This window comes from Xyrauchen texanus, chromosome 14 (genome assembly GCF_025860055.1).
Source record: "Xyrauchen texanus isolate HMW12.3.18 chromosome 14, RBS_HiC_50CHRs, whole genome shotgun sequence".
Lineage (NCBI taxonomy): Eukaryota > Metazoa > Chordata > Actinopteri > Cypriniformes > Catostomidae > Xyrauchen > Xyrauchen texanus.
Genome location: NC_068289.1, coordinates 43,722,414 through 43,737,032, shown reverse-complemented (window position 1 = coordinate 43,737,032; position 14,619 = coordinate 43,722,414). Strand labels below are relative to the sequence as shown.

General features: G+C 41.2%; 1 protein-coding gene across 1 annotated transcript in view; it reads left to right on the top strand.

The window, feature by feature from the left end:
* Nucleotides 1-14,619, top strand: part of LOC127654722 (insulin-like growth factor-binding protein 2-B) — a 39,209-nt gene that overhangs the window by 15,218 nt on the left and 9,372 nt on the right. The window contains exon 2 of the mRNA XM_052142020.1: nucleotides 6,915-7,072. Within this exon, the coding sequence (XP_051997980.1) occupies nucleotides 6,915-7,072 (158 nt within the window). The remainder of the gene's footprint in view (nucleotides 1-6,914; nucleotides 7,073-14,619) is intronic.

Here is a 14,619-nt window from a genome sequence, read left to right as displayed (position 1 = left end):
AACAGAGAAAGAGTGCCATATACAAGCCGGATTCTCTGGCATTGCAGCTGTTGATATTTTTCTTGCTTACTTTTTAAACTGACACATTCTATGCGCCAGGGTGCTCTCTGCAGCATATTTGGTAAAACAACATGGCTGTTTAACTCCCTCTTCATAGTCGTGAGGGTTGAAGGAGCATTCTCTGTAAACGTTTAACCAGAAGGGTAAACTGTGGACAGGTTTAAGTCAATGTCAGTGTCTTTGCGTTGGTTTCCCAGCATGCACTGGTCCTGAGAGAGGTGTATTTGAGTAACCCTGCTTAATGAATTTCCAAGCTGGTTTGATGTTGGTCTAGATGGTGGAAAAGGATAGCCTTGTTTTACACCTTTAAAAAAAGTTGGTCAATCAACATTGTCTTTCTTGATCAAGGGGAGGTCTAGCTTTTAAGCTAGTTTAGAAGCCAGGTAGGGACACCAGCATCCAAAACACAGCAGGTGAACAGCAACGTAGGACTTTTCAATAGGGAAACCAGACAGACCTCAGTTTGTCCACAAACCGACAAGAGCTTCCTTGTTACAAGAGCTTCATTGCGTGACGAGCTGTGCAAATATAATTGCAGTGTATTTTTGTAAATATTTCTAAACTGTATTTTCCAAACATATGATCACATTAGCCAATTATAATCCTGCATTTGTACCTCAGCATTTAATTTCAGCTCATTAGAAATGTATGCATAAATTAGGGCTGCACGGATTGGACAAAAAGTCATATTCCGGTTTATTTTGAAAAATTTTGCGAATGTTGTGATATTTTGTAAAGCAAACAAAACTAACAATAATTTAATCTTTTGACCTAAATTAGGTAATGTTTTGCCATGCTCTATACTGCCAATGAAAAGAATCTATAAGGGTTCACAGTTGAGTTCTCTTAAAAAGAACCTTTTTAACAGCCAGGTTCTCAGCCAACTTTTCATAATTATATTTTGGAACACCGTCAACTTGAAAATTATAATTATTGTAATATCATATATTTTTATTATTATTATAAAGTAATCTATTTCTGTAATGAAATCTTAACTTGCACAGGGCATTTCTAAGCTATCCAGAGAGTTCTAAACAATCAAGCATTTATTTTGGCTGAAAACGTTTTGGTTACTTGGTTACCTCTCCCAATGCCCCAAAAAGACATCATGTAGTTCCCCACATCCCTGAGCGACGTAGCTAGCATGGGAGCAGGCCGTGCAAGCCGCTGCCTTTTCTCTCTCTATGTTTTCTCTCCTCAGAGTATTAGATCCAGCTGGGGCCATCTATTATTATACGCATCAGGGAAAGTGTTCTTTTCTGTTACTATTCTTTCGAGGGGGAAAAGACCTTGCGGAGAACACATCCTGCCCAAAAGGGAAGGTCATCATGTGGCAGTACGACACTTGGGCTCACCAGCCTCACATGGAAGGGGCACGGTGGTAGGTCCTGCCTCAAAGGGGAGGAGCTCTACAAACACGTCGGCCAGGCAGAGAGGGCTCTGCCTAAGAGAGACGCGGGTCAGCCGACAGGGAGACCGTACCGCGGAAAATACATCACAGGGTGTTACCTGAGTAATCTGCACCTGTTTAGCACCTATCACAGTACAGGGCATGTTAGTACCCATAGTGGGTCTAGCTGTGAACTCCTCCACCGAATTTGCGAGCCACAGGGTTAGGGAGGAAGGACATCCAGGGTCCACGACTTTGTGAACTCGACTGGGGGTAAAAGCGCAAGTGTCACTAACAGAAAACACTTGCAGGTCCCCAACCCTCTTGATGGAGGTGAGCGCAATCAGGAGGGCCACCTTCAAGGACAGGGCTTTTAGCTCGACTGACTCTAACGGCTCAAAGGGGGCTCCCAGAAGGCCCAGGAGGACCGTGGTGAGATCCCATTAGGGAAGAGGTGTGGCCTGGGAGGATTCAGCCTCCAAGCACCTCTGAGGAACCTGATGATCAGGTCGTGCTTCCCTAGGGACCGTCCACTGCGTCATGGTGTGCTGCTATAGGGGCAACGCATACCTACAAGTTGGAGGGGGACAGCCACCACTCCTACAGGAAGGAAAGCACTGACCTGACTGTGCATCTCTGGGGGTCTTCGGCTCAGTAAGAACACCAATTCACAAACAAGCACCACTTCTGGGCATAAAGCTACCTCGTAGAGGGAGCTGCGTGCCTGTTGCACACAGTGCCCCAGCCCAATTTGGAGGCATCTGTGGTGAACACGACGCAACTGGACACCTGCTGTAGGGGAACTCCTACTCGCAAAAACATGAGGTCTGTCCAAGGACTGAATAAGTGGCAGCAGAGCGGCTTGATGGCTATGCGATGTGTGCCGTGGCACCATGCCCATCTCTGGACTCAAGTCTGAAGCCAGTGCTGAAGCGGTCTCGTATGTATTAACCTGAGCAGCGTGACGGCCGCCAAGGAAGCCATATGGAGCCTCTGAAAGTGTTTCAGTGGAACCGCTGTCCTCAGCCTGAATGACTTCAGGCAGTTCAGCACGGACTGTGTGCGCTCGCTTGTGAGGCGCGCTGTCATTGAGACAGAGTCTAACTTAATGTTGAGAAAGAGATGCTCTGAACCGGGCAGAGCTTTTTAGTGTAAGAATAGGCCATAAGGATGCATCCTAACAGAATTGGAACCACATAAGTGACCAGTTTGGAACACTTTACATAGGCAGCAACATTTATCTTGCGTCGTCCGCCATCTTGGATGGATTATTTCACTGAGCTTGTCACAATGCATTAGCGCTATAGCTGCAGAAATGAGCTTTAACAAATACAATTGGAAAAATGAAGATTGTTTTCAAACTGCTTTCCCAAATACCCCATTGGTTAAGCCAGTGTTGTTGTGTCTGGTGTCAACCTACGAATTACTTGCATATAGTTGTCTCTACATATGAAACTGGTATAGGAGAGCATATTTTAACATTGAAAAAATAATTTTACTTCAGCTTCAAGTAATTACCGTGAAGGATACATGCATTATAATTTGGCCAAAAATGTCTATCTTAAATACCTTTCCTACCATTTGGAATTTTTTGATGTCTAAAAAGGCTACCCACATAGGTAGCTCAGTAGTTAGTATGTGGCTTTAAAAGTGGAACTTGACTTTTTAACAGCATGTCATGCTTCCCCGAGAGAAGCAACACAGAAACCGACTCAAGCCCTGAAAAGAGTTCCTCTCTACTCTCCAACCACACAGCCCACACACTAAGCCTTTGGAAAGCGAGAGGAACTGTGAGTGGGAAGTGTTGCTGTTGTAGGCCCAGAGATGAGAGTGTGGAACAGGGATGCTTGCGAGGATACGTAATGGCAGGTGTCTGCTGTGAAGCACACCCGCCATTAATTTTTTCAATAAGGCAAACTCTGGCAAAGTTGGCCGCCATTTCAGACACTATTCTTAGGTCCGCTCTTCAAAATTGGGCTTGAAATGTTAAACCCCATTATTCAAGGCTGGACAATGCTCAGAGCAATCATATCCCCACTGTTTCAGATCCCTGGCCTACCCTGCTCACCCAACTCTGACATCATTAATTTGAGAACCGGGTCTGGGCATGTGGCCTGAGGGATCTGTTCTCAGAACAGTGCTTTTTAGTATTAGTGGGCCAGACACAGAACAGACAGTGGTGAGATCACTGACCTTAACACGATCAAGGGTTTCAAAGGGGCATCTAGATTCCGAGTGACCCGCTCTGTGAAAGTGACATTACCAAAAGAGACATGTAACTATGTGCCCCTGGAAGACAAATTACATATCTGCTGGTACATTCCAGAACAGATGCGTAGAGGTTCGTGCTTTGATACTTCCTGCAATTCAAGGGGGCTGGATGATTTTACTTAAAGGAATGGTTCAGTACCAAAATTAAAAAGTCTTATCATTAACTCACCCTCATGTAGTTCCAAACCCATATGCTGTTATTTTTGCTTTGAAATAGAAAAGGAGATCTTCACCCAACTTTTTTCGAAATTGACGAGGTGGTCCAAAGTGGATGAAAACATTTTAAAAGCCAAAAAGTAGTCCATATGACTACTGGCAAGTCTTCTGAAGGCAGTCAATATATGCAAAATGACAATTCAGTGCTTCAGCGGAGGGAAAGATAATGAGTGAACAATGATTTACTTTTATTTCTGTTCCTAAGATATCCTATGTCTTCTGAAGACAGATTCAGGACTGGGTATAAATATAGATTTTCCGATGGATCGCAATCTTCATTTGATAGATGAACAATCTCGATATTGATTCTTAAATCCCAAAATAGATCTTTTACTTTATGCTCAACTTTCTACAAGGTGAGTAAATCACTCGAATATGAGACCCAATTTCATGCTATGTGCCTAAAAATGTCTATGATTAGCCACTGGCTCGTAAATATATATTGGCAAATAAGTTCAGCATTCTTTCACACCTTCTTGAGAGGTAAAGTTTGGTTTGACACATTCTGTGTAATGTGTGTCTAAAGACGAAATCCACACAGTCCATTTGTCATTGAATTATGTCACTTAAAATCCTTTATTCTTTACAGTCAATTGTTAATCAAAAACAACAAAATATGAACATTTAATTCTTATCACAAATAGCAAAGATGAGGTAAATAAGCCATTCGAGTCCTCTCGATAATTTGCGCTACTTTACAGAAACTCTCTAAGGGACTGCAGGTTTTCTTAAAGGGATAGTTCACCCAGAAATGAAAATGTGCTGATAATTTACTCACCCTCAGGCCATCCAAGAGTTTCTTTCATCATCAAAACAGAATTTAAGATTTTTAGGATATCATATCAGGACTCCTCCTTTACACAGTGCAAGTGAATGTACTCCATTTTTTGACGGTCCAAAATGCATATTTAGGGTGCATCAAAATATTCCACATGATTCCAGTTGACAAATAAAGATGATCATTCTTTCATATGTAAGCAAAATGGACATTATAACTGAAATATACCAATACGAATCGATGTCGAATAGATTAGAATTTGGAATTTAATAGAGAATTTGTGAATCAAAATCTGTATTAATACCTAGCCCTACATGGAATATGTTTTATGATGAAGCTGCTTTTTTCAGCTTGACAACCTGAAAAATAACATTTATTTTAGAGGTCGACTGATAGAGAATTTTTATGAAAAAGATATATATAATTTTTGTGTGTGTATTCTTATTTGTGACCACAGGGGTGTTCGTTGGGGGTCAGGGGTCAATGTGTATTTGTTGTGTTTTTTTCTTTGTAATATGTCTATGAATCAATAAAAAAATGTTAATTGAAAAAAAATATATATATATTGGTCTACCTCTAATTTCTTACCTTTATCATGACACGCAACCAGCTAATGCCATGAATACAAGCTCCTTTTCAACAACATACATTTTGGAATAAATTTTGTTTACAGTGTCTTTGATATTCATGACTGCTTTTGACATGAACCATTGTGAATTCTGCCATGCTTTTTGTGATTTACTTAAATAAGATTGTTAAAAGTCTCTTTGTAGTTTACCTTTGATTTGCCAGGCATGTTTTGACTTAGAAGGCACGTATCTCTTCACAGACTATCTGAATCAAGAGCTGTAATTAATCACTGCTTTCAACTTTCTCTCAGCCTAGCTTTGAGGCACTGCCAGAACACTGATCCTGGGTTTGTTGTCATTTAAAAAAATCTGATTGGTTGTGGTCTTTGAACTGAGAGCATCAGAGCAATAATCTAAATTCCTGTGAATTTCCATTTGAACTGTATAATTCTTGTGCAACTATTCAGAATTATTGTGTAAGCCATTCATAATTTAATTGAAAATGCTTTTTACAAGCCATTTCCTTAATTTTTATTTGAATTGAGGTGGCAAACAGGATGCAAAATTGTAATTGTAACTTGAATTTAATAAAGTACAGGGTTCGCGCCACTATCAAAATGGTAGGGATGCACCGAGACCACTTATTTTTTCATCTGATCTGATGCCGGTATCTGAAATCTCAGTATCTGCCGATACCGATAGTGTTGTAATACTAGTGTATTATTGACTTTTTTAAGTACAACAGTAATATCTCTCAATCATCCACCTTTAACTTTTATATCCTGTGGCTTTTATATTGACGTTCTGAACTCTTCAGGAAGTCCTGTTTGTGTCTGTTTGTAGACAAGTTCACAGTAGTTTATTTCGCTCCTTATTCTAATTCTGGTAAAAATGCATATCCGGTGCCATTCTAAATGCATATTATAAGTGAACCGAACTATTGAGCATCTACAGTATATCTTTGATGTTGTTCGTGAGTAGCCCTCAAATGTTGTGAACCACGTGAAGGCTAAAAATGAGTGTGTGTTCAGGTCCATTCACTTACGCACTGGTGCTGCATGGGCATTTTATATATTTAGTTATTAAACACAGCCTTTTGTGATTCACAGAGCTATCGCACGTCTTCAATTGGCTTTGAATAAAATGCATGAGTCATATGAACTCTTTTATGGTGTTTTTATGGTTCATTTATATCATTTTTGGAGCTTCACTGTAACGAACATGACTAACACACAGTATCGGATTTTGATCGGGCTTGTTGGACCAATACCCGATATGTCTAAAAACGTCAGTATCGGAGCAGATACCGATCTAGGTATCGGATTGATCCGTCCCTACAAAATGGTTTAAAGTTTTAATTATCATTTAAAGATGTTGTTTTTATGGCTTGTTTCTAGATAAAATTCCCTTTTTATACGTCAAAAAAAAAAAAATTCTGGTTGTTATTGATAGTTTGGTTGCACATTAAACTCCATGTGGGATTTCATTAAATTAATTTAATGATTGTGTTGAATTTCTTTGAATTGTAATTCAGTGTATTCCTCTTTTTTTCATACCAACTGAACATCCTGCACAACTCATGGAATCTTAGATCCTTAATTTTTCCCAATCTTGTATATCCATCCTTCAGGAGAGGTCAATGGCACACGTTCTCCTCCTCAGAAGAAGCCAGGCAAAGAAAACAACTACCAGCACATAAAGGAAATAGCTGTGAAGCAGCATCTAAACAAGCAGAGGACCAAGATGTTCAGCCCTCATGAAGACCCAAAAACGCCTTATCCCAGACAGGTGAGTGCCCTCTGAGAAGAATTCAGTTTCTGCTCTCTTGTTTTAACAGCAGTCAAATTTAGCTTGATGTCCTTTCTCGTGAATTGAGTCAGGGCTGCTCAATGTAAGTGTCATGTGCTACTTTGACGTCCAGATAAAAGTGTTGCAGAATAAGATGTGTTCACATTGACAGCGGTCACCAAGTCTATGTGTTATTAGTTGCTAAAAGTCATTAGTTCTTCTTGCTTGCACATGCCTTTTCAGTTCTGCCCACAAATTTTCTATCAGATTGAGGTCAGGGCTTTGTGATGGACACTCCAATATCTTGACTTTGTTATCCTTAAGCCATTTTGCCACAACTTTAGGGGTATGCTTGAGGTCATTGTCCATTTGGAAGACGTATTTGTGACCAATCTTTAACTTAATGGCTGATGTCTTGATGTTTCTTCAATATATCCACATAATTTTCCTTCCTCATGATGCCATCTATTTTGTGAAGTGCACCAGTCTCTCATGCAGCAAAGCACCCCCATGACATAATGCTGCCACCCCCATGCTTCACGGTTGGGATAGTGTTCTTGGTGTTGCAAGCCTCACCCTTTTTCCTCCAAACATAACAATGGTCATTATGGCCAAAAAGTAAACATTTTGTTTCTTCAGACCAGAGGAAATTTCTCCCAAAAATCTTTGTCCCCATGTGCACATGCAAACTGTAGTCTGGCTTTTTTATGGCAGTTTTTGGAGCAGTGGCTTCTTCCTTGCTGAGTAGCCTTTCAGTTTATGTCGATATAGGACTCGTTTTACTGTGGATATAGATACTTGTCTACCTGTTTCCTCCAGCATCTTCACAAGGTCCTTTGCTGTTGTTTTTGGATTGATTTGCTCTTTTCCCAACAAACTACATTCCTCTCGAGTAGACAGAATGTGTCTCCTTCCTGAGTGGTATGATGGCTGCATGGTCCCATGGTGTTTATGCTTGCATACTATTGTTTATACAGACGAACATTGTACCTTCAGGCATTTGGAAATTGCTCCCAAGGATGAACCAGACTTGTGGAGGTCCAAAACATTTCTGAGGTCTTGGCTGATTTCTTTTGATTTTCCCATGATGTCAAGCAAAGAGGCACTAAGTTTGAAGGTAGGCCTTAAAATACTTCCACAGGTACACCTCCAATTCAGTACACCTCCTATCATAAGCTAATTCTCTAAAGTCTTGACATCATTTTCTGAAAATTTTCCAAGCTGCTTGAAGGCACAGTTAAATTAGTGTAAGTACACTTTTGACCCATGGGAATTGTGATATAGTACATTAAAAGTGAAACAATCTGTCTGTAAACAATTGTTGGAAAATTTGCCTGTGACATGCACAAAGATGATGTCCTAAACGACGTGTATGCAAACTTCTGACTTCAACTGTATGTATTTTGAAGAAGATAATTAGTCAGGCCAAATCACACTCAGGTGAAGAGTTGGAGTTGGATGTGATACAAATTGTTCGGTAAACATTGACTGTGCTGGCTTGAAAGGTCAGTGGCAAACATTGCCCAAGTTTGACTTTGAAGTTTGAACTTTGAGCACTGTATTATAACGCTTAACCGGAGAAACACTGTAACTGAAACCTCCCTCTGTAGAGTTCAATGCTTTGGGGAACACTGACACGAGCCTTTAGAGTGTCACAAAGAAAGACAGACCTTTAAAAGACCTGTATTTACCTTGGTTGTCATGGTGTTCAGTACAGTAGTGCCCTCTTCTGGTTATCAGACTTACACACCACATACACATAGCACAGACACTCACAGCAAAGCAAAATCAAAATCTTCACTAGTACCCCCTGGAACCCGTTTAAAGTGAGAGTTCACCCAAAAATGAGAATTATGTCATAATTGACTCATCCTTGTGGTGTTCCGAACCTTTATGGCTTTCTGTCCAACTGAGACATTAAAGATGTTAGGTATAATATTAGCCTCAGTCACATTCACTTTCATTATATAGAAATGATTACAGATTTTTAATTTTTGGGTTAACAGTACCTGAGGCATGTGAACCCCTAGTTCAACGGTGTACAGCTTATATAATCTCTTTTCCATATCAGATAAACCTAACACAGTCTTCTGGGGTTTATAATTAGAGTATGTTCTTTGTACAACCACTTTATTTGTTATTGCTGTAATTCTGTGGTCTGAGGTTGTTTGTCAGTGTATAATTTATCACTTTGGTATGTTATTTTCATGATTGGAGTCTTACAAAACTTCTGCCAGCGTTTTTCTGGGTGTTGTTCATTTTAAGGCTTTTTTTATTTTTTAAAAGTTTTCATTTAAAAACAACTGATAACTTCTTTAGTTACATAATTAACAATGAGCAGTCAGTCGTATTTGGATTGTCATGGAAGAAAAACAGCTGCTCTCTACTGTTGAAACATGGAACGAGAAAGCGCTTGTCGAATTTGGCCATCGCACAAACCCACCGCGAGTTAATTAACTTTTCTTGGACACATACCATGCTTTACCTGGATCCTCAAATCCATGGCCAAATGACCACTGTAACAAGACCTCACCCCAATCAGCATTCTCTATCAGGCATCATCTGCCGTTCTGAGCCAATAGACAAATTGTCTTGCTAATTAACTATACTTGGCAAATTGAGTTTCTTTTTAAGAGTGGGTCTGGTAGTTTTCTTACTAGCAGAGATGTAGAGCACTTTTGCTTATTTTTCCCAGCAATTTGTCAAAACAATATTTCATGCAGATTTAAGGTCACTAGCTTTGTTCTCATATTAGCATATCCTCGCCATTAAAACATGCTATTTGCACATTGATCTGGGAAACAAACCTATAGCCGCTCAGATTTTCCTGCTCATTTCACTTATTCTATGGCCACTACGTAACAAACAACAGCAGAGACAACAATAGCAGTACTGTGAAGCACACAAGGGTCTGGTTTTCCGAGCCTGAAAGTAAGGCTGGGCATTGTGTCTCAATATTTTCAGCATATTTATAATATTTAATATTTTTAGATATTGTGTTTGCTCTGAAATGGCCTTAAAGGGCCAAGTAGATTCAAAGTTTTTAATGCAATAAGGTAAATACAGAAATTAATCAAGGTATGTTTCTCACAAAATGAACACAAGGAAGAATATTTCATGACTTTCATATATATGAACCAATACATTGTAGAAAAACAGCAATATTTACCTACATATATTTTACTATCACTTTTGAATACATTAAAAATGGATGTTCCATGAACATTTGAGTAATGCTGCAAACTAATCATCAAATCAGAGTCGTGAATCGATTTATTGCAATGTACAGTTTGAACTGATTGAATCTAATTCGCCAATCGGCAATTTGTTTTGTACCTGCGTGTCGCAAGAAAATAAATACATTGTGCAGAATAATAAAAAAAATTAATTTAATCTGTATTTCTATATAATATTGAGAACATGCAATATATCACCCAGCCCTAAAATTAACTACATATAAAACAGCTAAATGATAAAACAAATGGTTTGAAAATAGGCCTACTAAAAAAAATGACAAGGTAATAAATAAAAAGATAATGCAGTAAAGATTCCAACCAAAGATCATAGTAGGTTAATAAAAAGCCAAACTAAATAAAAGACTTGTGGCAGTCATAAATCAGTTGCATAACGTCACGTTTCCCATGAAAAGTAGACAATGAAGGAGAATGTCAGGGTGACCGCATGCCCGATGGCAGCAGGGGGCTGTTCATTGCTTTGTGACGGAGCATTTTTCATCCACATGTTTCGGATAAGATCCCTGGCAGGCCCTATTTCCCCAGTGCCCTCTCATCCCGGGCCAAGCGGGGAGCAGCCATCATGAGAGAGATATAGTGAAAAAGAGAAGAAAAGGGAGACAGGAATGGGCTTTGATGCTGATATTTGTCCTTGTGGAGGTAGGAAGGTAGAACTGAGCTAGAAAATTAGCTTTAGTGTGAGATTAATATCAGCCGTGCAAATGTTTTCATGAAGCCGCCAGCCAGCCTGGCGTTTATCTCATTCTCGTTCTTGATTTATTTTTTTGGTAATGCACATTTACAATAAAAAGCAGGGAACATTCCAACATTGCAAAACGCATCCACACACACACAAAAAAAAAGACTAAATGTGATAGAAAACTAAAGCATAAAGACAAAAAGTAAATATACCTGAAGATAGGATATGATTGGAGACTCACTAAAATAATAGATGTTCTGTCATAGATGACCATAAAGCTTTGTTCCTTCTACTTTGTTTATGAACAGACATAAAACTGGGAAAAGTTTTAACAGAATCACAAAAAATTAAAGAGAATCTGGGTAATTGATATACTACTGTCCATAATGTCCATTAGGAGTGTAAAAAAATCATATTGCATCGATGGTACGATACGATGCAAAAAAACTCAATCTCCTCTTCCCTTATATCAAAATCCTCAGACAAAAAAAATCCTCTTGTTGTCTTCTAATTCGTGACCGGCGTTTTATTTTGCTCTATCATCTGTGCTTCCGCATTAGTCATTTCTCACTGGAGCATACTCTACACCTACGACATACGCCGGAACTCGACTCTCTTGTGAACGCACAGATGGCCATTATCGGAAGCCACTGATTATAGTAGATGGAGGGAACGAGACGGTGTGTCAAATGTAGTGACACATTGGGTCTTTCTTGAGAGCCTCACGTACCTCTGAACTTGAGAAAAGGCCAATAAGAAATTGGCAGACAGAATTTGCATGTCCCGTCCCCAGACATACGGGGATAATGGGAAGCGGGTGTTCCTCAATCAGTCAGGTTTTTTTGCACTGAGTAGCCGAGAATAAGGTACAGCCGTTTACAGTGGTAGGTCTAGTTTCGTGGCAAGGGGGACACAACGTCTTGTTCCCTTCATCAGGGAAACAACAGTAACCATGACATTCCCCTTCTGTCACTCACTAAATGTTGTGTCGAATGTAGTGACACAAGGGATCCCATTTAAAAACGGCATGCACTAGACCGTGTTACATGAACTGCTGACAAGCAAGCTAGCTACTGCGTGCTAAAAACAAATTACAACAAATTGGGGAGGGTTACGTGCGGTATTGGCCGCACGTAACCCTCCCCAACGCCCCCAGAAAAAGGTGTCATATACAGACCTTAGGTTCCCAGCACCCCTAAGGGGGGAAACAGGCAACATGACTATCATGGGAGCATTCCGACCAGCATCATCTTTTCTCTCTATATGTTTCTCATCATAGAGCAAAAAGCGGATGGGGCTATCTTAAAGCTATGAAATGCGTCGGGGACGGCAATGTTTTCCATTCCTATTCTTTCAGGAGGAGACCACATCCTGCCCAGACTGGGGGGAGGTAAAATGTGGCCAATATATCACATGTGTTGTCAAGCCACACGTGGAAGTGGCGCGGTGGTAGGTCCTACCTGGTGAGGGAGGATCTCTACAAAAACAGCGACCGGGGGAAGAGAGACTGCCCAAGGGAGAAGCGGGTCTGCCGACAGGGGAAACTATATCACAGGGAGTTGCCTGAAGAGGGAATTAGGCCTGTGGAGCCCTACCTCAGTACAGAGCACTTGAGGCTTATAGTGGGTCTGGCCGCAAATTCCTCAGCTGAATTCGCAGACCAGAAGGCTAGGGATGAAGAACATCCAGGAAGCGAGAGCTTAGTGGCAAACCTGGGAGAGAGAGCGCACTGGATCACTTTTTTATGAAGGGCACTAGGTGCAAGTGGTCGGCTGTTCCGTATTACAGAGTTCTACCGGCTCGAACCTGAAAAAACACTGGACGAAACTGACTCAACCATGAGAATGTAGAATCTCGCAAAGGTATTGGGTGTTGCCCAGCCCGCTGCTCTGCAGATGTCTGCTAGGGAGGTGCCGTTGGCCAGTGCCCACGAGGATGCCACACTTCTCGTCAAGTGTGCTCGAACCCACAAGGGGGCGGGCACGGCCTGGGTCTGGTAGGCCAGGGAGATAGCGCCAACGACCCAGTGAGCTAACCTCTGTTTGGCGATGCCGTTCCCTTTCCGCCATCCACCGAAGCAGACAAAGAGCTGCTCAGAACATTTAAAGCTCTGCATGTGGTCCAAATAGATACGCAAAGCACGTACCGGACACCGCAACAAAAAGGCTGGGTCTGTCTCTTCCGGAGGCAGTGCTTGCAGGTTCATGACCTGGTCCCTGAAGGGGGTCATAGGAACCTTAGGCATGAAGCCCAACACCAATTTGCCAACAAGCGCCACTTTAGGGCATAAAGCTGCCTGATAGAGGGAGCTCTGGCTTATCTACGACCGCAGGTAGAAGATCAGGCAGGTGCTGTCGCGAGGAGCGTGAGATCCGAGAACCAAGTCTGAGTGGGCCAGTAAGGAGCCACTAAAGGTGACTTGTTCCTCATCCTCCCTGACTTTTCACAGCACCAGTGCAAGAAGGCTCACTGGGGGAAATGTGTACTTGCGCAGCCCCCGGGGCCAGCTGTGTGCCAGCGTGTCTGTCCCAAGTGGGGCCTCTGTTAGGGAGTACCAGAGTGGGCAGTGGGAATTGTCTTGGGAGGCAAAGAGATTTATCTGTGCCATGCCGAACCAGCCCCAAATCAGCTGGACCAACTGGGGGTGGAGCCTCCACTCTCCACTGAGCGAGATCTGTTGCAACAGTGCGTGGGATAATTATGGGATAATTTTTGGGTGAACTAACCCTTTAAGGCACGATTTCCTCAAAGCTGCTTTGAAACTATGTGCATTGTGAAAAGTGCCAAATTAAAAAAAAATGAATTGTCAAATTAATATGATAGATAAATTGATTGTTTTGTGAATTTTTCTCAAAACAATCTGCTGATAAATGAAGTGCTGCTGTTTAAGTTACTTTATTATAGAGCTCTGCATTATGTTGCCAATGTCAGACACTGTTGTGTCACCTTAAGATTTAATATACATTTATGTTGAATACTTGAATACTTGAATAAGTTAAAGGGGAAAAATTTGTGGCCTGCGTTTTAAATTGTTTTTTTAATGATCGTATTTAAGCAATATCACATGAGCAAGAGTGCAATATGGCCCTACAGCACTGCTGTGATTCGGCCGCAGGCATGTGGCCACAGGCTGAGTGCCGTAGGTAATCGCAGCAGTGCTGATTTAGGGCCATATAGCACGATTGCGAGTGTGATATTGCTTGTATACAACAGTTCAATGCACAAGTAAAAAAAAGGAAAAACTTAGTACGAAAGATTGTGAGAGAGAGAGAGACGGAGTGTGTGCGATCACCTGTTGCCACACCTAAACAGAGATGCTGTCAGCTTGCTGAAGGTCAGCTTTCTCAGTGGAAAAGTAGCCGTCCAAGCGGTTGTATTTCTCCCTATTTCACGGTAGCCAGTGCGCAAAGGTCGATCACTATAGAAACCACAATGTCCTCCGCCATTTTAAACTGCACCCATTGTGTAGTTAATCAGTCTGTTGTGTCACACAGCTGTGATGAGCCGTAATGCTGAAGTTGTTCGTTTAAATCTATTTCCTAGCTGTAGTAGTGTAGTTTAGACAAGAAATCAAGAAGAGCTGTTTTATAAACACTGGCTTACTCGGATTTACT